This window comes from Pseudorca crassidens, chromosome 4, assembly GCF_039906515.1.
Source record: "Pseudorca crassidens isolate mPseCra1 chromosome 4, mPseCra1.hap1, whole genome shotgun sequence".
Taxonomy (NCBI): domain Eukaryota; kingdom Metazoa; phylum Chordata; class Mammalia; order Artiodactyla; family Delphinidae; genus Pseudorca; species Pseudorca crassidens.
This window is the reverse complement of record NC_090299.1, coordinates 139,043,022-139,066,261: the sequence shown is the minus strand read 5'-3', so window position 1 is coordinate 139,066,261 and position 23,240 is coordinate 139,043,022. Positions and strand designations below refer to the sequence as shown.

Below are 23,240 nucleotides of genomic sequence, written 5' to 3'. Positions count from 1 at the left end.
TGGTAAGGCAGTGGTTTTAAATTAAATGAAATAGCTTTTAAATATTTGTATTTTAAAGGAAATACTGCATATTAATAATGATTATGAGTAAAGTTAATGGGCTATTGCTCCCTGTCATAACAAAACATATAACAGAAGCAAAATTACAATGTGTGGGGCTTCCCTGGTGGCTCAGTGGTTGAGACTCCACCTGCTGATGCTGCCGATGCAGGGGACGCGGGTTCGTGCCCTGGTCTGGGAAGATCCCACATGCCGTGGAGCGGCTGGGCCCATGAGCCATGGCCGCTGAGCCTGCGTGTCCGGAGCCTGTGCTCCGCGATGGGAGAGGCCACAACAGTGAGAGGCCCACGTACTGCGAAAAAAAAAAAGGATAGTGTGTGAAATGGAATTGAAAATGAGACATTATTGTAGACCTTCTTTTTTTTTTTTTTTTTTTTTTTGTCCTGATACGCGGGCCTCTCACTGTTGTGGCCTCTCCCGTTGCGGAGCACAGGCTCCGGACGCGCAGGCTCAGCGGCCATGGGTCACGGGATCCTCCCGGACCGGGGCACGAACCCGCGTCCCCTGCATCGGCAGGCGGACTCTCAACCACTGCGCCACCAGGGAAGCCCCTGTAGACCTTCTTTTTCAGCATAATTTACTGATGAATTCACTGTTCCTAAACATGGATGTTCTAGATCCTCACTGTTCAATAGAAATATAATATGAGCCTATGACCATATTAAACAAGTAAAAATAAACAGATGAAAATAAGCATAATGGTATATTTTAACACAATATATCTTAAATATCATCATTTCAACATATAATATAAAATATTATTAATTAGATATTTTATACTCTTTTTGTCAAATTAAGTTTTCAAAATCCGGTGTGCATTTCAGATTTACAGCTCATTTCAAACTGAAATAGCCACATTTCAGGTGCTCAATAGTCACATGTGGTTAGTGGCTACCATAATGGACAGCAGAGGTCTAGACTGTAAGCAGGAATAAACTCAGATGACATCTATATGAATTTGATCTACTGACCAGTAAGTAGTCTAATGATATATCAGATATTAAAGTTTATATTTTATTGTAATACTTTAATAAATAATTTTCTGTTTAGAGTCTAGTTCCCTAGCAATTAATATAATCTCAGTTAGTTCCTGAAATATAATGCCACTTGGTGGTATGGATACCGAAGTGAAAAGGAATTTTTGTCTGGAATACAATAACATCAAATTGTTTAAATCCAGCCCCCTCCCCGCCCCCCAAATCAAAGTCGAAACCACTGTCACAGTCATTATTATATAGTCAGTGTTTAACCCATAATTCAATAGCAGCTATTTATCTATCTTAGTGCAATCTTGCTTGCTTGTACAATTTGGTCAAAAAAGCCTAAATATCAATGAAATGTAATCTCACAATAACTGACTTAAGCATTGCCTTAATTTTCAATTACTTTGTATTGAAAAACATGTTAATTAAAAGAAAGTCTGTCACCTTTACCTCATTAAGGTAACTCTTCTATCTTGGCAACAAAGGTAAACGAAAAGCAGGCTTTATAAAAATGAAAATGTAATAGCTCTTCTTGACCAGATTAGTACTCATTTCTAGAAGCATGCAGATTGTCCTCTACTATAATCCCTTAATTACTCCTTGGGGCCATAAATATAACCAATCTTTAGAAGAGGGATGCAAATATACTGCTTTGAAAACAGAAAAAGTTTATGTCACCCAGAGATTCTGTATGACAGTTAAATTATGGACTGTAAAAATGTAGCAGCCATGTGATTCAGTGAGGACAAGCAAGCACACTTACCAGGTGTTTTTGTTTGTTCTTTTGTTCTATAATTGAAGCATTTTCTCTTTTAGTTGGGAAAAGATTTGATAGAGTGACATTAAATGTTCTTCTCAGAACAGAATGTCTTAAAAACGGACCGAGCTATGGATATTCAAACAAAAGTATAACATCTTAATTATATCATTCATAAACTTTGAAAAATTATTTTATATAAATCAGTAATGGATTCATTAATGTAAATAACTTCTGTAACATACTAATACTATTCATTAATATCTTACACACTTAGATTCTTAGGGTTAATATATATAAATTTACTTTAAACTGTAAAAAAGTTACTAGTCATGAGGTTAACTAAAGTATGTTTAATAGTTTTCCCAAATATATTTGAGAGACACCAAAATCTTTGGTGAAACCTTAACCATTTTTCAAAAAGAAACACATAGTTTTTTGCATATATTAATATCAAATAATTTTATCCTCAAAACAAATTTTGCTTCTAATGAAAGTAGATATTTGTTTCCCAGATGTGTCTTCTCTCACCATTTATCCTTTCAACAAATATTGATTAAATGCTTATCATCTGTCCAAAACTATCTTTAGTACTGTGAACATTCAGTAACAAAAGTTCATTTGCATTCCACATTCACATACCAGTGAAAATATTGAGAAAGACAAAATTTGAAACTACTCTGAAAACTAGAAAACAAACAAAAACAAACAAACAAAACCCCAGTGCCTAATTTTCAACTGCTGTGAGGAATGTCCACTGAATCTCTTTCTAAAAGGAGATGACTGATGGACAAAATTATGGAATTTCATTCAATCAATATGGATTGAGTGCCTCCTACATGACTGGTATCAGTCCTAACATAGCCCTATCAACACATATCCTGTTTTTTCATGCCCCCATCAAGAACACTGTGTAACAGGATATACAAAGAAGTTAGGTATTGAGATGCATAGCCGATAAGTACATATTTTTGAGAATACTGCATTCATAGATGTATATTGTTTCATTGTCTACATGTGATAGGATGAGAATTACAGATTTAGAACCAGTTTCATGAAAAAGGATACTTAATCTCAGTGAAATTTTAGACTTGTACACTTATAATATCTGTGATGTTTGGAAGGTTATCTCCCCTTTATGAACCTCAGTTCCCTAATTTTTCAAATAGAGACAATGTTATCCACCTTATACAAACTTTCTTGGTATATTAATTGAATTAAATATAGAAAGTAGTCTTTGTTCTTGAGAAGCAATATAGCTTAGTGATTAAAAGCATGGACTTTCTATGACCACACCCTTGCTATGTGCTTTCTTTGTGTCCTTAAACAACTTACTTACTCTCTGTGCTTTGTTTTTCACATTTGGAAAATGAGGATGATAAAATGATACCTATTTTGTAGTATTGTATTGAGGACTAAATAAATTAATATGTTTAAAGCATATCAAGCCTGGCATATCAACACCATTATTTAAGTATCAAGTATTGTCATTATTATTACTTGTATAATATCCTCCCAAAAAGTAAATATTTGCATCAAGTTCCTTAAAAATAAATTTCTGATGCAAAGAGACAGAAAGATATCCTGTGTAAGTGGCTTGGAAGAATTACTATTGTTAAAATATCCATACAACCTAAAGCAATCTACATATTTAATGCAATCTCTATCAAAATACCCATGACATTTTTCACAGAACTAGAAAAAATAATCCAAAAATTGATATAGAACCACAAAAGACACTGAATAGCCAAAGCAATTTTGAGAAAAAAGAACAAAGCTGGAGTTATCATACTCCCTGACTTCAGACTATACTACAAAGCTATAGTAATCAAAACAGTATAGTACTGGCACAAAAAGAGACACATAGATCAATGGAACAGAATAGAGAGCCCAAAAAATAAACCCATGCACTATGGTCTATCTATGACAAAGGAGGAAGGAATAGACAATGGGGAAAAGTCAGTCTCTTCAATAAGTGGTGCTGGGAAAACAGGACAGCTACATATAAAAGAATGAAATTAGAACACTCTCTAACACCATGTACAAAAATAAACTCAAAATGGATTAAAGGCCTAAATGTAAAATGGGATAGTATAAAACTACTAGAAGTAAACATAGGCAGAACACTGTGACATATATCATAGCAATATTTTTTTGGCTCTGTCTCTTAAGGCAAAGGAAACAAAAGAAAAAAGGAACAAATGGGACCTTAATGAACCTTAAAAGAAATGGGAAAATATGAAACTTAAAAGCTTTTGCACAACAAAGGAAACCATCAACAAAATGAAAAGACAACCTATGGAATGGGAGAAAATATTTGCAAATGATGTGACCAACAAGGGGTTAATATCCCAAATATAAAAACAGCTCACACAACTCAATATCAAAAAAAACCAAAAAAATCAAAAAATGGACAGAAGACCTGAGCAAACATTCCTCCAAAGAAGATACACGTATGGCTAACAGAAACATGAAAATGTGCTCAATATTGCTAATTATTAGAGAAATGCAAATCAAAACAACAATGAGATATCACCTCATGCTTGTCAGAATGGTTATCAAAAAGTCTACAAATAACAAATGTTGGCCAGGATGTGGAGAAAGGGGAACCCTAGAAAATAGGTGGGAATGTAAATTGGAGCAGCCACTAAGGAAAACAGTATGAAGTTTCCTCAAAAAACTAAAATTAGAACTACTGTATGATCCAGCAATTCCACTCCTGGGTATATATCCAAAGAAAATTAAAACACTAATTTGAAAAGATGCATGCACCCCAGTGTTCATAGTAACATTATTTACAATATCCAAGATATGGAAGCAGCCTAAGTGTCCATCAACAGATGAACGGATAAAGAAGATGTGGTATATATATACAATGTAATACTACTCAGCCATAAAAAAAGAATGAAATAATGCCACTTGCAGCAACATGGATGGACCTAGAGATTATAATACTAAGTGGAATAAGTCAGACAAAGACAAATATATGATATCACTTATATGTGGAATCTTAAAAAAAGATACAAATGAACTTATTTACAAAACAGAACAATGAACCAATGTTCATAGAATTACTCCCAAAAATATAGTCGTAATCCAAAATTTTCATGGTTTAAAAAAGGAAAACTGGGTAAATTCCATTTATTCTGCCTTCCTCTCATTTATCCCACAAGTGATATCAAGTGCTTACAACATACCAGGCACTGTACTAGGGTCTAATGATAAAATTGTCAAGAAATAAGATAAAATTTCAGGCTTTGTGAAATCCACTACCAATAATCAGATAATCATGAAATAAACGTAAAATCAAACAGTTATAAGAACTCTTAAGAAGAGGTACAAATTGGAAGATTTGACCAAGGAAGGGCAATCATTGGCTTCATTAAGGAAGTGATGTTTGAACTGAAGTCTGAAGGAAGGATAGAGCTTAGCTAGGCAATGGTGATGGGGGGATTGAGTGAGGTACTCCAGCCTCAGAGATCAATATAAGCAAAGACTCTGTAGCGTGTTCTAGTAACTGAAAGAAGACCAGTGGGCCTGGAGTGGAATAAAGAAACAGAGGCATCACGAGGGATGATGCTTTGGAGGTAAATAAGCCAAGTTAAGGAGTCTTTATGATGAACGTGATTAGAGACCATTGAGGTTTATTAAAAACAGGGTGAGAGATGATTTTCTGGTTTACTTTTTAGAAAGATCATTCATTACTATATTTTGCATTAATGTTTTTATTATGAAAACACTGAATAGCATGTGTGTATTATCTAATTACTGAAATAATTGTGTATCACCAATTTCAATGGGAATTATTTATTTTTGTTTATTTTGTTCAATGAGAATTACTCAGCAAGAGGTTTTTCAGGTTACAGTTATCTTCTAGAAGCAGGGAAGACTATAGTCTGAAGCTCAGAGGAGGAGAATGGGTTAAAGATGAAAATTTGCAGGTTGTCTGCAAATAGACTATGGAGAGATCACAGTACAAGAGAAGGACCCAGGGTCAAATTTATGAAACCAAATTCATGGCCATATATGGGAAAGGAGGCTATAAAAGACAAAAACGGAGCAGGTAGGTAGAGGCAGGAGGAATAGCAGAGAGTAGTATGTCAGCGAAGCCAAGAGAAGAGAATGTACCAAGATTTCAACACTGCTGAGAAGTCTAATAATAAGTGGACTGAAAAACATTCTTCATTTTGAAACAAAAGGAGTACACTAATTAACTTAGTTGAGGTAAGCTAAAGTGAATATAAGCCAGACTGGAGGAAATTGAGAAGAGGAGAAGGAAAAGTACAGCATTACTGAGAAACTTTTTTCAAGAACTTAACTTCAAAGATAGAAAAGAGAAAGAAATAACCAGAGGTAAACGAAGCATCTGGAAATACTGGTTTATAATTTTATTTTATTTTATTTTATTTTTAACAGAGGAGATTTAAAACTATTTAAAGATGAGAAAGTACCCTGTTGATGAGAATAAGAGGGCATAACTGATAGTAAAATGTCCCAGAAAATATAGAAAGAGGATAAAATCCATAGCATAAGATATTTGGAGTTACTAGTATTAGAAAAAAATGAGTGAGTTTCTATTGTAGCAGTTGGAAGGATTATGAGATAAAGCCGGATGTATATAAATTTATGAATTAAATAAAATGTAAATGAGCGACTTTCCATGTGATGTCTTTTTGTTGGTTTGTTTTTCTCTATAGCTGGCATCAAGTGTTCCTCCTACTCAAATTCCCACAGATATGGCCAAGGAAACATATGATTAGGGAAAACTCTGTTAATGAAAAACAGGGATGGAACATCTATCTGTTGAAATTTTCAAACAATTACAGGTAGATATAATAGTGATGGGAATGGACTGAAGATTTAGAGGGCTGATTCAGGCTTTCTATCCCCCATCCTCAACCTACTTCCAAGTAGAAATATTCACTTCAGGAAGCTGAAATTTTGTCATTCTCAATCTAGAGATAATTAAGTAGTGTAATATCATTGAGATTAAAATACTGGAGTCTACTGACTACAGTATTCAAATTCAAATTTTTTTGAATTTTTTTATTTTTATTGAAATATAGTTGATTTACAATGTGTTTCAGATGTACAGCAAAGTGATTCATATATATATATTTTATATATTCTCTTCCATTATAGGTTATTATAAGATATTAAATATAGTTAACTATTAAATATAGCTCCCTGTGCTATACAGTAGGTCCTTGTTGGTTATCTATATTATATAGAGTAGTGTGTTTATTTTAATTCCAAACTCCTAATTTATCCCTCCCCCCTCCCCTTTGGTAACCATAAGTTTGTTTTTCACATCTGTGAGTCTATTTCTGTTTTGTAAATAAGTTCATCTGTATCACTTTTTTTAGATTCCACATGTAAGTGATATCATATGGTATTTGTCTTTCTCTGTCTGGCTTACTTAGCTTAGTATGATAATCTCTAGGTCTATCCATGTTGCTGTAAATGGCACTATTTCATTCTTTTATAAGGCTAATATTCCATTTTATATATAATAGTCATATATATGTGTGTGTATATATACACACACACATACCACATCTTTATCCATTCATATGTTAATGGACATTTAGGTTGCTTCCATGTCTCGGCTATTGTAAATAGTGCTGCAATGAACATTGGGTGCATGTATCTTTTCGAATTATGGTTTTTTCTAGATATATGCCCAGGAGTGGGATTGTAGGATCATATGGAAGCTCTATTTTTGGTTTTTTAAGGAACCTTCATATTGTTCTTTATAGTGGCTGTACCAATGTACATTCCCACCAACAGTTCCTTTTTCTCCACACCCTGTCCAGCATTTATTATTTGTAGATTTTTTGATGTTGGTCCTTCTGATCCCTGTGAGGTGATAACTCATTGTAATTTTTTTTTTTTTTTTTTGCGGTACGCGGGCCTCTCACTGCTGCGGCCTCTCCCGTTGCGGAGCACAGGCTCCGGACGCGCAGGCCCAGCGGCCATGGCTCACGGGCCCAGCCTCTCCGCGGCACGTGGGATCCTCCCGGACCGGGGCACGAACCCGCGTCCCCTGCATCGGCAGGCGGACTCCCAACCACTGCGCCACCAGGGAAGCCCACTCATTGTAATTTTGATTTGCATTTCTCTAATAAATAACAATGTTGAGCATCTTTTCATGTGCCTGTTGCCCATCTATATGTCTTCTTTGGAGAAATGACCTTTTAGATCTTCTGCCAGTTTTTGATTAGGTTGTTTGCTTTTTTAATATTGAGCTATATGAGCTATGTATATATTTTGGAGATTAATTCCTGGTCAGTTGCATCATTTGCAAATATTTTCTTCCATGATATAGGTTGTCTTTTTTTCTGTTTATGGTTTCCTCTGCTGTGCAAAAGCTCTTAAGTTTAATTAGGTCCCATTTGTTTATTTTTGTTTTTATTTTCATTACTCTAGGAGGTAGATCCAAAAAGATATTGCTGCAATTAATGTCAAGGAGTGTTCAGCCTGTGTTTTCCTCTAGGAGTTTTACAGTATCTGGTCTTATATTTAGGTCTTTAATCCATTTTCAGTTTATTTTTGTGTATGGTATTAGAGAATGTTCTAATTCCATTCTTTTAAATGTATCTGCCCAGTTGGCCCAGCAACATTTATGGAAGAGACTATCTTTTCTCCATTGTATATTTTTGCCTCCTTTGTTGCAGATTAATTGACCATATGTGCATGGGTTTAATTCTGGGCTTTCTATCCTGTTCCATGGATTAATATTTTTGTTTTTGTGCCAGCACCAAACTGTTTTGATTACTGTAGTTTTGTAGTATAGTCTGCAGCCAGGCAGCCTGATTCCTCCATCTTTATTTTTCTTAAGTTTGCTATTGCCTATTCAGAGTCTTTTGTGTTTCCATACAAATTTAAAAATTGTTTGTTCTAGATCTGTGAACAATGCCATTGGTAATTTGATAGGAATTGCACTGAATCTGTATATTATCATGGGTAGTATGGTCATTTTTAACAGTATTGAGTCTTCCAATCCAAGAACGTGGTACATCTTTCCATTTATTTGTGTCATCTTCAATTTCTTTCATCAGCATCTTACAGTTTTTGAAGTACAGGTCTTTTGCCTCCTTAAGTAGGTATATTCCTAGGTATTTTTTTATTTTCATGCAATGGTAAATGTGATTGTTTCCTTAATTTCTCTTTCTGATCTTCCATTGTTACTGTATGGAAGTAACAATGGAATTTTACAACAGATTCTGTGTATTAATTTTGTATCCTGCAACTTTACTGAATTCATTGATGAGCTCTAGTAGTTTTCTGGTAGCATCTTTGGGATTTTCTGTATATAATATCATGCCATCTACAAACAGTGACAGTTTTACTTCTTCTTTTCCAATTTGGATTCCTTTACTTTCTTTTTCTTCTCTGATTGCTGTGGTTAGGACTTGAAAAACTATGTTGAATAAAACTGGAGAGAGCATATATCCTTGTCTTCTTCTCGATCTCAGAGGAAATGCCTTCAGCTTTTCATTGTTTATGATGTTAGCTGTGTGTCTGTCAAAAATGGCCTTTATTATGTTGAGGTAATTTCCCTCTATGCCCACTTTCTGGAGAGTTTTTATCATAAATGGATGTTGAATTTTATCCAAAGCTTTTTATGCATCCATTGAGATGGTTTTTATTATTCAATTTGTTAATGTGGTGTATCATAATGATTGATTTGCAGATATTGAAAAATATTTGCATCCCTAGGATAAATCTCACTTGATCATGGTGTATAATCCTTTGAATGTATTGTTGGATTTGGTTTGCTACTATTTCGTTGAAGATTTTTCATCTATGTTCATCAGTGATATTGGCCTGTAATTTCCTTTTTTGTGGTATCTTTGTTTGGTTTTTGTATCACAGTGATGGTGGCCTCATAGAATGAGTTTGGAAGTATTCTTTCCCTTGCAATGTTTTGGAATAGTTTCTGAAGTATAGATATTAGCTCTTCTCTAAATGTTTGATAGAATGATAGAATTCACCTGTGAAACCATCTGGTCCTGGACTTTTGTTTGCTGGAAGTTTTTTAATCACAGTTTCAATTTCAGTACTTGTGATTGGCCTGTTCATATTTTCTATTTCTTCTTGGTTCCATCTTGGAGATTATATCTAAGAAATGGACAAATTCTTCTAGTTTGTCCATTTTATTTGTCATATAGTTGCTTGTAGTAGTCTTATATGATCCTTTGTATTTCTGTGGTGTCTCTTGTAACTTCTTTTTCATTTCTAATTGTATTGATTTGGACCCTCTCCCCTTTTTTCTTGATTAGTCTAGCTAAAGATTTATCAATTTTGTTTATCTTTTCAAAGAACTAGGTTTTAGTTTCATTGATTTTTTTCTATTGTTTTTTTGGTCTCTATTTCATTTATTTCTGCTCTGATCTTTATGATTCCTTTCCTTCTAACTTTGGGTTTTGTTTGTTCCTCTTTCTCTAGTTGCTTTAGGTGTAATGTTAAGTTGTTTATATGAGATGTTCCTTGTTTCTGAAGGTAAGTTTATATTGCTATAAACTTCCCTCTTAGGACTGCTTTTGTTCCATCCCATAGGTTTTGGATCATCGTGTCTTCATTTTCATTGGTCTCTGAGTATTTTTGATTTCCTCTTTGATTTCTTCAGTGATCCATTGGTTGCTTAGCAGCATATTATTTAGCCTCCACGTGTTTGTGCTTTTTGCAGTTTTTTTCTTGTAGTTGATTTCTAATCTCATTGTGATCAGAAAAGATGCTCTATATGATTTCAATTTTCTTAGATTTACTGAGGCTTGCTTTGTGGGCCAGCATGTGATCTATCTTGGGGAATGTTCCATGGGAACCTGAAAAGAATGTGTATTCTGCTGCTTTCAGATGGAATGCTCTTTAAACATCAATTAAATAGCAATTAAGTCTATCTGGTCTAATGTGTCATCTAAGGCCTGTGTTTCCTTCTTGATTTTCTGTCTGGATGATCTGTCCATTGGTGAAAGTGGGGTGTTAATGTCCCCCACTATTATTGTGTTACTGTCAACTTCTCCTTTTATGTCTCTTAACATTTACCTTGTATATCAAGGTGCTCCTATGTTGGGTGCATAGATATTTATGATTGTTATATATTCTTGGGTTGATCCCTTGGTTATTATGTAGCGTCCTTCTTTATCTCTTATAACAGTCTTTATTTTAAAGTCTATTTTGTCTGATTTTTCCATCCCCTCACTTTTTGTCTGTATGTGTCTCTAGATCTGAAGTGGGTCTCTTGTAGAGAGCATATATATGTGTCTTGTTTTTGTATCCATTAAGCCAGTCTATGTCTTTGGTTGGAGCATTTAATCTGTTTATATTTAAGGTAATTATCAGTATGTATGTTCTTACATCCATTTTGTTAATTGTTTTGGATTTGTTTTTGTAGGTCTTTTCCCCTACTTTCCCTTTTGTTCTCTTCTCTCATGATTTAATGACTTTCTTTAGTGTTGTGTTTGGATTTCATTTTTTATTTGTGTGTATATATACTGTAGATTTCTGTTTTGTGGTTACCATGAGGTTTTGTTATAGCAGTCTATCTATCTATCTATATATATATATACATGATTGTTTTAAGTTGCTGATTGCTTTATTTCAAATGCATTTCAAATATCCTTCATTTGTACTCTTCTCCTCTCACAATTATTGGTTTAGATATCATATTTGCATGGGGATGATTTCCTACCTTTACTGTATGTTTGCCTTTACTGACTGGTGAGCTTTCCCATTCATAATTTTCTTGTGTCTAATTGTGCCCTTTCCTTTTCTGCATAGAGAAGTTCCTTTATCATTTGTTGTAAAGCTGATTTGCTGGTTCTAAATTCTCTGAGCTTTTGCTTATCTGTAAAGCTTTTGATTTCTCCATCAAATCTGAATGAGAGCTTGCTGGGTAGAGTATTCTTTGTTGTACACTTTTCCCTTTCATCACTTTAAATATATCCTGCAACTACTTTCTTACTGCAGATCTTCTGCTGAAAAATCAGCTGATAACCTTATGGGGGTTCCTTTGTGTATTATTTGTTGCTCAATGCTTTTAATATTTTCTCTTTATCTGTAATTTTTGTCAATCTGATTACTGTGTCTTGGTGTGTTCCTTCTTGGGTTTATCCTGTATGCTAATCTCTCTGCTTCCTGGACTTGGGTGACTGCTTCCTTTCCCATGTTAGGGAGGTTTTCAGCTATTATGTCTTCAAACATTTCCTCAGGCTCTTTCTCTCTCTCGTCCTTCTGAGACCCCTATAATGTGAATGTTGGTGCATTTGACATTGTCTGAGAGGTCTCTTAAACTGTCCTTGTTTCTTTTCATTCTTTTTTCTTTACTCTGTTCCATAGTGATTTCCACCACTCTGTCTTGCAGCTCACTTATTTGTTCTTCTGCCTCACTTATTCTGCTACTTATTCCTTCTAGTACATTTTTCATTTCAATTATTATGTTCTTCAACTGTTTGGTTGTTCTTTATTTTTTCTAATTCTTTGTTAAAAACTTCTTGTAACTTCTCACTCTGTGCATCCATTATTTTCCTGAGTTGTTGGATCACCTTTACAATCATTACTCTGAACTCTTTCTTGGGTAGATAGCCTATCTCCATGCCACTTAGTTATTCTTCTGGGGTTTTATACTGTCTCTTCATCTGGAACATGTTCCTCTGCCATCTCATTTTGTCTAAACTTCTATTTGTATTTTTATGTATGTGGAAGGTTTACTTATGTTTCTTTACCTTGGAGAAGCTGCCCTCTATAGGGGATGTCCTATGTGTCACAGCAGTACACTCCCCTCTTGTCATCCAGTGGCCAGGGACCAGCTGGTCCAAGGGTAGGTTCTGACCTATGTTTGTGGACTCAGTTCCACAGGATGTGGGACTTTATACTTCTTGCCTCTGGTCCCTGCCACTGATGGGTGGAGTTGAGTCTTGGCCCTAAGGTGGGCAGGGCCATGTGAAGGGGCATGTCTAGAGGTTGCTGTGGCCTCCAAAAGTCTTTAGGCAGCCTCTCTGTCTGGGTGGGACTGTTTTCCTGCCCTGCTGGTTGTTTGGCCTGAGGCAACCCAGCACTGGAACCTAAGGCTGTTTGTTGGGCCAGGCCTTGGTGTTAATGTCCCAAGGAAGATGTCAGCCTTCAGATGATACTCCCCAATATATTTACCACCATCTTTTATATCCCAAGAGAGGGTCACAGCTGCCCCCCACCTCCCCATGAGACACTCCAAGACCAGCAGGTAGGTCTGGCCCAGCCTCCTATGAAGTCACTGCTTTTGCCCTGGGTCCCAGTGCCAGTGCACATGGAGATCTTGTGTGTGTCCTCCAAGAGTGGTGTCTCTTTTTTCCCCCATCCTGGAGCTGCTGTGATCAAGACCCACTGGCCTTCAAAGCCAAATGCTCTTGGGGCTATCCTCCTGATGCCAGACGCCCAGGCTGGAGAGCCTGACGTGGAGCTCAGAATCCTCACTCATATGGGAGAACTTCTGCAATATAATTATTCTCCAGTTTGTGGGTTGCCCACCCAGTGATTATGGGATTTGATTATATCATGAGTATACCCCTCCTACCATCTTGTTCTGATTTCTTCTTTGTCTTTGGATGTAGAATATCATTTTTGGTAGTTTCCAGTCATTTTTATTGTTATTCAGCAGTTAGTTGTAATTTTGGTGTTCTCATGGGAGGAGGTGAGCTCAAGGTCTTCTACTCTGCCATTTGGTCTTCTCTCCTCTGGAGTCAGTATAGTTTTGTGAGGACCCTAGTTTCAATCATGGCACAGCACATGAAATGAACTTAGACATTATCATGGTCAACTTTGTTTCTGACAATAGGAGCCAGACAAAGCTGAGACAGTAGCATGTCTGAATTTGGGCAGTGGAGATATGTAAGTGGAGTGGAGGTTATGTCAGGCTTTATCTAGAGCAGAGGAAAGAAATGAAACTATTGGCTATTCATTGCACCAGTTCACCAGTTCATTGCACCAGTTCTCTCTCTATACCTTTCCCCAAAGGCTTCTGGAACTGAAAGGGTCTGAAATTGAAGGTCCATCTGAGAAAGATTTGAAGAGGCATGGGAGATAGTACCAGACATTATAAAATAATATAAATCTATAATACTTAAAACAGTATGGCTCAAGCCCCAAGACAGGTGGTAAATTCAGTGGAAAAGTAACCTGCTAGGCTTAAAATAAACACATTCATGTAGCATATGGTAAAATTGGCATTTCAAGTCAACAGGAAAAGGATGTACTCAAAGGTCATAGGTACTGGAATAATGAGATTTGTAAATGACTATAAATAGTATCTTCACATTGTGGGCTCATGTAAATATAAATGTTTAAATTTTTTTTAAAATGGAACATTAGAATAAATAGAAGAAAACACAAATGCATATCAGGTCTAGGATTTTATTTTAGGAAATCATCCTGATTCTTCACAAACTGGTATATGAGACGATATTTATTGTATTGTTTTATATAATAAGTATGCTGATAGTCTTTTACATTTTCTAGAAAGAACTTCTGATAATGTTTTATAAATTAGTCCCAATATAGCAAAAATAGAATGGTCATTTTATAAAATTAGTTATATGAGTCTAAAATGGCTACTTTTCTTTATTTTAAAAATATCCAACTTCAAGACTTACTATACCTTACATTTGACCCAGTAATCAAGATATTGTGGTACTGGTGAAAGAACAGACAAAAATAAATGGAACAGAATAAAAAGCCCAGAAAAAGATCCACACAAGTATAGTCAACTGATCTTTGACAGAGGAACAAAGCCAATACAACAGAGCAAAGACTGTCTTTTCAACAAACAGTGCTGGAACAACTTGACGTCCATAAGCACACAAAAAGGATCTAAACACAGACCTTACATCCTTCACAAAAATTATCCAAATTGACCTAAATGTAAAATGCAAAACTATAAAGCTCCTAGAGGATAACATAGTAGAAAAATGAGATGAACTTGTGTTTGGCAATGACTTTTTAGGTACACCATCAAAGGCATAACCCATAAAAGAAATAACTGATTAATTGGCCTTCATTAAAATTGAAAACTTCTGTTCTGCCAACAATACTGTCAAGAAAATGAAAAGGCAAACCACAGACTGGGAGAAAATATTTGCAAAAGACATATCTGATAAAGAACCATTATCTAAAACATACAAAGAACTCTTAAAACTGAAAAATCTGATTTTAAAATGGGCAAAAGATCTAAACAGACATCTCAGCAAAGAAGATATACACATAGCAAATAAGCATATGAAAAGATGCTCAGCATCATATGTCACTAGAGAATTACAAATTAAACCAACAAGATACCACTACACATCTATTAGAATGGCCAAAATCCCAAACACTGACAACACCAAATACTGGTGAGGATGTAGAACAAGAACTCATTCATTGCAGATCAGAATGTAATATGGTACACCTACTTTGGAATAGTTTGGTGGCTTCTTACGAAACTAAACTTATTCTTACTATACAGTCCACGTGAATTGTATTTACCCAAATGAGTTAAAAACTTTTGTCTACAAAACACCTCCACACAGATGTTTATAGCAGTTTTATTCATAATTGCCAAAACGTGGAAGCAACAAAGATAAGCTTCAGTAGATGAATGGATAAATACACTGTGGTACACCCAGACAACGAGATTTGATTCAGGTCTAAAAAAAAATGGGTTATCAAGCCATAAAACCTATCGAGGAAACTTAAACTCATACTACTAAGTGAAAGAAGACAAAAGACTTCATACTGTATGGTTCCAACTATGACATTCTGAAAAGGCAAAACTATGGAAACAGTCAAAAGATGAGAGGTTACCCAGGGTTAGTGGTGTGGGAAGGATGAATAGTTGGAACACAAAGGATTTTTAGAATAGGAAAACTATTCTGTATGATACTAGAATGCTGGATACATGTTTTTTTTTTAATTGAAGTAGAGTTGATATACAATGTTTTGTTAATTTCTGCTGTATAGCAACGTGATTCACATATATATATATATATATATATACTTTTCCATTATGGTTTATCACAGGATGTTGAATATACTTTGCTGTGCTATGCAGTAGGACCTTGCTGTTTATCCATTCTATATATAATAGTTTGCATCTGCTAACCCCAAACTCTGACTCCATCCCTCCCCTACCCCCACCTTGCAAACCACAAGTCTGTTCTCTATGTCTGTGAGTCTGTTTCTGTTTCATTTGTATCATACTTTAGATTCCACATATAAGTGATATCATATGGTATTTGTCTTTCTCTCTCTGGCTTACTTCACTTAGTGTGATGAGTTCTATCCATGTTGCTGCAAATGGCATTGTTTCATTCTTTTTTATGGCTGAATAATATTCCATGTATATATGTACCACAGCTTCTTTATCCATTCGTCTGTTGATGGACATTTATGTTGCTTCCACATCTTGGCCATTGTGAATAGTGCTGCTATGAACATAGGGGTGCATGTATCTTTTTGAGTTATAGTTTTGTTGGGATATATGCTCAGGAGTGGGATTGCTGGACCATATGGCAGCTGTGTTTTTAGTTTTGTGTGGAACCTCCATACTGTTTTCCATAGTGGCTGCACCAACTTATATCCCCACCAGCAGTGTAGCAGGGTTCCCTTTTCTCCACACCCTTTCTAGCATTTGTTATTTTTAGACTTTTTAATAATGGCCATTCTGACCAGTTTGAGGTGGTAGCTCATTGTAGTTTGGATTTGCATTTCTCCAATAATTAGTGATGTTGAGCATCTTTTCATGTGCTTGTTGGCCATCTGTATGTCTTCTTTGGAGAAATGTCTATTTAGGTATTCTGCCCATTTTTTGAATGGGCTTTTTATTTTTTTGACGTTGAGTTTTATGAGCTGTTTATATATTTTGAAAATTAAGCCCTTGTCAGTCACATCATTTGCAAATATTTTCTCCCATTCCATAGGCTGTCTTTTCACTTTGTTTATGGTTTCTTTTGCTGTACAAAAGCTTGTAAGTTTGATTAGGTTCCATTTGTTTATTTTTACTTTTATTTCTATTGCCTTGGGAGACTAAGAAAACACTGGTATGATTTATGTCAGAGAATGTTCTGCCTATGTTCTCTTCTAGGAGTTTTATGGTATCATGTCTAATGTTTAAGTCTTTAAGCCATTTTGAGTTTATTTTTGTGTATAGTATGAGGCTGTTTTCTAACTCCATTGATTTACATGTGGCTATCCAACTTTCCCAACACCCCTTGGTGAAGTGACTGTCTCTTTCCCATTGTATATTCTTGCATCCTTTGTCAAAGAGTAATTGATTGTAGGGGTATGGATTTATTTCTGGGCCCTCTATTCTGTTCCATTGTGCTAATACAATGCCATTTTGATGACTGTAGCTTTGTTGTATTGTCTGAAGTCTGGGAGGGTTATGTCTCCTGCTTTGTTCTTTTTCTCCAGGAGTGCTTTGACACTTCTGGGTCTTTTTATAGTTCCATATAAATTTTAAGATTATTTGTTCTAGTTCTGTGAAAATTGCCCTTGGTGATTTGACAGGGATTGCATTAAATCTGTAGATTGCTTTGGGTAGTATAGCCACTATAACAATATTAATTCTTCCCATCCAAGAGCATGAGATATCTGTCCATTTCTTTGAATCATCGTCATTTTCCTTTATTAATGGTTTATAGTTTATAGTTCTCTCCATATAAGTGTTTCACCTCTTTGGTCAGGCTTATTCCTAAGTATTTTATTTTTTTGGCACAATTTTAAAAGGTATTATTTTTTTAACATTCTCTTTCTGATATTTCATTTTTAGTGTAAAGAAATACAACCAATTTCTGTATGTTAATCTTGTATCCTACTATCCTGCTGAATTCAGTTATCAGTCCTAGCAGTTTTTATGTGGAGACTTTTGGAGGGTTTTCTAAATATAGTATCATGTAATCTGCATATAATGACAATTTTACCTCTCCCCTTCCAAACTGGATAACTTTTATTTCTTTTTCTTGCTGTGGCTAGGACTTCCAATACTACATTGAATTGAAGTGGTGAGAATGGGCATCCTTATCTTGTTCCATATTTTAGTGGGAAGGCTTTCAGCTTTTCACCATTATTATATAGGCTGTGGGTTTGTCATAAATAGCCTTTATTATGTTGAGATATGTTCTATACCCACTTTGTTAAGATTTCTTTTATCATGAATGAATGTTGAAATTTGTCATATACTTCCTCTGCATCTATTGAGATGGTCATGTGGTTTTTCGCCTTTTTTTTGTTGATGTGTTGTACCACATTGATTTATGTATGTTGAACCATCCTTGTGAATTGTGGATGAATTCAACTTGGTTGTGGTGTTTGACCTTTTTTATGTGCTGTTGGATTCAGTTTACTAATATTTTACTGAGAATTTTTGCATCTATAACCATTAAAGATATTAGCCTGTAATTTTCTTTTTCGTTGTATTTTTGTCTGGTTTTGGTATCAAACAATGTCTTTGTGAGTGTTCCCTCCTCTTCAGTATTTTGGAAGAGTTTGAGAAGGATCAGTATGAGTTCTTCTGTTTAGTAGAATTCACCTGTGAAGCCCTCTGGTCCTAGACTTTTGTTTGTAGGGTTTTAGGGAGGTTTTTGTGTTTTTTCTTTATATATATATATATATATATATATATATATATATATATATATATATATATATATATATATATATGTATATAAAACAGATTCTATTTCACTTCTAGTGATTGGCCTTTTCAAATTATCTATTTCTTCTTGATTCAGTTTTGGTGGGCTGTATATTTCTAGAAACTTGTCCATTTCTTCTAGATTGTTGAATTTGTTGGCATAAAATTGTTCATAATATTCTTTTTTTTTTTGTATTTCTGCATTATTGGTTATTATTTCTCCTTTTTCCTTTCTTATTTTACTTGAGTTCTCTCTCTTTTCTTCTCAGTGAGCCTGGCCAGAGGCTTGTCAGTTTTGCTTACCCTTTCAAAAAACCAGCTCTTGGTTTTATTAATTTTTTCTATTGCTTTTTAAATCCCTATTTTATTTGTTTCCTCTCTGATCTTTATTATTTCCTTCTGCTGATTTAGTTTGTTCTTCTTTTTCTAATCCTTTTAGGTTGTAGGTTAGGTTGTTTATTTGAGACTTTTCTTGGTTTTTTCTGAGGAAGGCCTGTATTGCCATGAACTTCCCTCTAAGAACTACTTTTTGCTATATATAACTCATAGATTTTGCATGGTTGTGTTTTCGTTGTCATTTGTCTCAAGGCATTTTAAAATTTCTTCTTGGATTTCATCATTGACCCATTGGTTTTTTAGTAGCATGTTGTTTAGTCTCCATGTAATCATTTTTTTCATTTCTTTTTCTGTGTCAATTTCTAGTTTCATGTCACTGTGGTCAGAAAAGATGCTTGAAATAATTTCTATACTCATAAATTTGTTGAGGCTTGTTTTGTGCCCTAGTGTATGGTCAGTCCTAGAGAATGTTCCATGTGCACTTGAAAAGAATGTGTATTCAGTTTTTTGGGATGTAATGTCCTGAAAATATTAAGTCTAACTGTTCTATTGTATTATTTGGGATGTCTGTTTCCTTACTGATTTTCTATCTAGAAGATCTGTCCATTGATGTGAGTGGGGTGTTAAAGTCTCCTACTATTACTGTATTCCTGTCAATTTCTCCCTTTATGTTTGTTAGTATTTTTTAATTATTTATTTATTTATTTATTTATTTATTTATTTATTTATTTTTGGCTGTGTTGGGTCTTCATTTCTGTGCGAGGGCTTTCTCTAGTTGTGGCAAGCGGGGGGCCACTCTTCATCGCGGTGCGTGGGCCTCTCACTATCGCGGCCTCTCTTGTTGCGGAGCACAGGCTCCAGACACACAGGCTCAGTAGTTGTGGCTCACGGGCCCAGCCGCTCCGTGGCATGTGGGATCTTCCCAGACCAGGGCTCGAACTCGTGTCCCCTGCATTAGCAGGCAGATTCTCAACCACTGCGCCACCAGGGAAGCCCTTTAAATGTATTTGGGTGCTCCTATATTAGGTGCATGTATGTTGATGAGAGTAATATCCTCTTCTTGTATTGATAGTTTTATCATTATATTGTGTCCTTCTTTATCTTTCTTTATGGACTTTGTTTTAAAGTTGATTTTGTCCAGTATGAGTACTGCAACCCCCCTCTTTCTTGTCATTTCCATTTGCATGAAATATCTTTTTCCATCCCCTTACTTTCTATCTATGTGTGTCCTTTGCCATAAGTGGTCTCTTAAAGGCAGCATACTGTAGGCTCTTGCTTTGTTTTTACCCAACTTGCCACTCTATATCTTTTGATTGGAGCATTTAGTCCATTGATATTTAATGTAATTATTGATAGGTAAGTATTTATTGCCATTTTAAACCTTGTTTTGTAATTGCTTCTTTGTTTCTTCTTTGTACCTTTGTTTTTCTTTTTGTGGTTTGATGATTTTTTATTTTATGCTTGTGTTCTCTTTTTGGTTTCTGTGAATCTATTGTATGTTTTTCACTTGTGGTTACTCTGTTTTTCAAGTATGTAACCCCCTCCTATATCTACTTGCTTTAGACTGATAGTCATATAGGCTCACACACATTCTAAAAAAAAGAATCTTCTCATTTTCTTACTCTCCTACCCCTACGTTTTATGATTTTGATGTCCTTTTTTACATCTTCATGGTTATCCTTTTGCTCTTCATTCTGGTTATCATCACTTTCACAAAATTTTTTTAATTAAAAAATATTTAATCTGTATACCGGTTTATTTAAGTGATTTACTTTCCAATTGTGATTTTCTCTTTCCTATAAGATTCTCACTTCTTTCCTATTTAGAGAAGACCTTTCAATGTTTTAGGATAGGTTTAGTATTGCTGTATTCTTTTAGTTTTTGTTTGTCTGAGAAATTCTTTCTCTTTCCTATTCTAAATGATAATTTTGCTGGGTAGAGTATTCTAGGTTACAGATTTTTCTCTTTCATGATTTTGAATATATTTTGTCACTCCCTTCTGGTCTTCAGCATTTCTTTAGAGAAATCAGCTGATAGTCTTAGGGGGGTTCCATTGTAATTAACTCTTTGTTTTTCTCTTGCTGCCTTTAAGATCCTCTCTTTATCTTTAACATTTTCCATTTTAATTATGATATGTCTTGATGTAGGTATTTGGGTTCATTTTGTTTGGAACCCTCTGTGCTTCCTGTACCTGGACATCTGTTTCCTTCTTTAGGCTTGGGGAGTTTTTATCCATAATTTCTTCAAATACATTTTTGATCTTCTTTTCTCTTTATTCTCCTTCTGGAACCCCTGTTATGCATAGATTGGCATGCTTTGTGTTATCCCATAGGCCTCTTATAGTGCTTTTTTTTTAAAATGGGGCTTTCTGTCTGCTCTTCTAATTGGGTGATTTCCATTATTCTATCTTCCAAGTCACTTGTTCATTCTGCATTATTCATTCTGCTATTCATTGCCTTTAGCTCAGCTTTCATCTCAGCAAATGAATTTTCTAATTTTTCTTGGCTCCTCCTTATAGTTTCTAGTTCCTTCTTACAGAAATATGCATTTCTGTTGATAGCCTTTCTTAATTCTTTCAGTATTTTCATTTTCTCCTTTTTGAACTTAATATCTGTTAGACTGAAGAGGTCTGTTTCATTCTTCTGTCAGGGGAATTCTCTTGGTCTTTTAACTAGGAGTGTTTCCTCTGCTTCTTCATTTTACTTATATTTCTCTTACTCTGTGAGTTTAAGAGAAACAATTATCTATTGTGGTCTGGGAGGGCTATTTTTATGTGAGAGTGTCCCTGTATAGCTTGTGTGGGTTTAACATTTTTGGTGTAAGAGTTGTTTTTAGTATGGATGCATGCTGCCTCTTTCCTCAGCATGTGCTGGCTGTTATCCTCTAAATAGGGGGTGTGCAGATGCAGCGGCTGGTGCCCACATCTATGGCAGTCCCAGGCTCCCTCCACATATACCCTTGGTTGCACCTGCAACACACTCCAGCCCTTTCAAACTGTCTCTGCGTAGCCAACCCCAGACCTTTCCCTGGGCCTGATCTCCGAAGCCTGAGCTTTAGCATCCAGCCCCTGCCTGTACCAGTGGACATGTGTCTCAGTCTGGGGAATGCAGGATGGTGGCAGGGATTGTCTGTGCATGTCTCTCTCCATTCTGCAAACTGGCTGCCACACTACCCTCTGCGGCTTCGAAGCTCCCCCTCCATCCTAGCTGATCTCTCTGCTGGTTGCGGGGCTCCGCAGGGCACAAAGCTCCTCTCCTCTTTCACATTTTCCTTGAAGGGGCATAGGTCCCATCCTGATTCTCTCTCTCTTTTAATTTTTCTTTTATCCTACCCATTTACGTGGGGATTCTTCTTGCCCTTTCAGAAGTCCAAGGTCTTCTTCCAGTGTTCAGTAGGTATTCCGTGAGAACTGTTCCACAGATATATTTTTAGGTATAGATATATTTTTGATGTATTTGTGGGAGGAGGTGAGCGCTGCATCCTGCTACTCCACTATCTTGATCATTCCCCTCTGGATACATGTTATTACACATCTGCCCAAACAAACAGAATGTATAACACCAAGAATGAACACTAATGTAAACCATGGATTTCAAGTGACAATGATGTGTTGCTGTTGTTTCACCAGTTGTAATAAATGTACCATTGTGGTGTGGGATGTTGATAGTGAGGGAGGCTGGGTGGGGAAAGGAGTATATGGGAACTTTCTGTATTTGTCACTCAATTTTACCATGAACATAAAACTGCCCTAAAAATAGTCTGTTAAAAACGTGGAGTAATTCTGACATTCATCTGAAAGAATAGACAAGAAAGAATAGATTGGTAATTTTTTATAAAGAATACTAAGGAGAAAAAACTTGCCCTGTTATAAATTTTAGTATATGTGCTGCCAAAGTGAGCATGCCCTGTTATAAATTAAATGATTTAAATAGCCATAATGATTAAAATAGAAATGTACTGGTTTGCTATTGACACATTTTTGTGTGGAAACAACTTTTATCAAACTCAAATGTTACCATGTCCTACATTTTTTCATCCTAACCTCTTACTTGCCAGACAACATTAATTCATCCTCTTGGACTATTTTTAATGTAATTTCATATCTTATTCTTTAATATAAGTTAAATAAGACATAGTAAATTGTTCAAGAATACATCTATTTATTATCATTGAAAATACAAACTTAGAAGCTGAGGATGACATGCAACATAAAATAAAGGGTTGAAAGTCATTAATACTGCAAATAAATTGCAGAACAACAATAAACAAGTATATGAAGAGACAGCTTAGGTTTGGAAAAGACTAAATTACATGATGAGAGGTGACAATATCCAAAGAACTAAACTTTAACACTTATTATACTGTTAGGCAAAAAAATGAAGTTATATGTATGATAGCACATAATTATGAGTTTTTAACTATGCAAAAACATCATCTACTTAACAATTTGCTTTTT

General features: G+C 35.3%; 1 protein-coding gene across 1 annotated transcript in view; it reads right to left on the bottom strand.

Annotated features, from left to right (window-relative positions):
* Positions 1 to 18,514: 18,514 nt before the first annotated feature.
* Positions 18,515 to 23,240, bottom strand: part of STPG2 (sperm tail PG-rich repeat containing 2) — a 479,723-nt gene continuing 474,997 nt past the window's right edge. Inside the window, exon 11 of the mRNA XM_067736917.1 lies at positions 18,515 to 22,317. Within this exon, the coding sequence (XP_067593018.1) occupies positions 22,213 to 22,317 (105 nt within the window). The 3' untranslated portion in view covers positions 18,515 to 22,212. The remainder of the gene's footprint in view (positions 22,318 to 23,240) is intronic.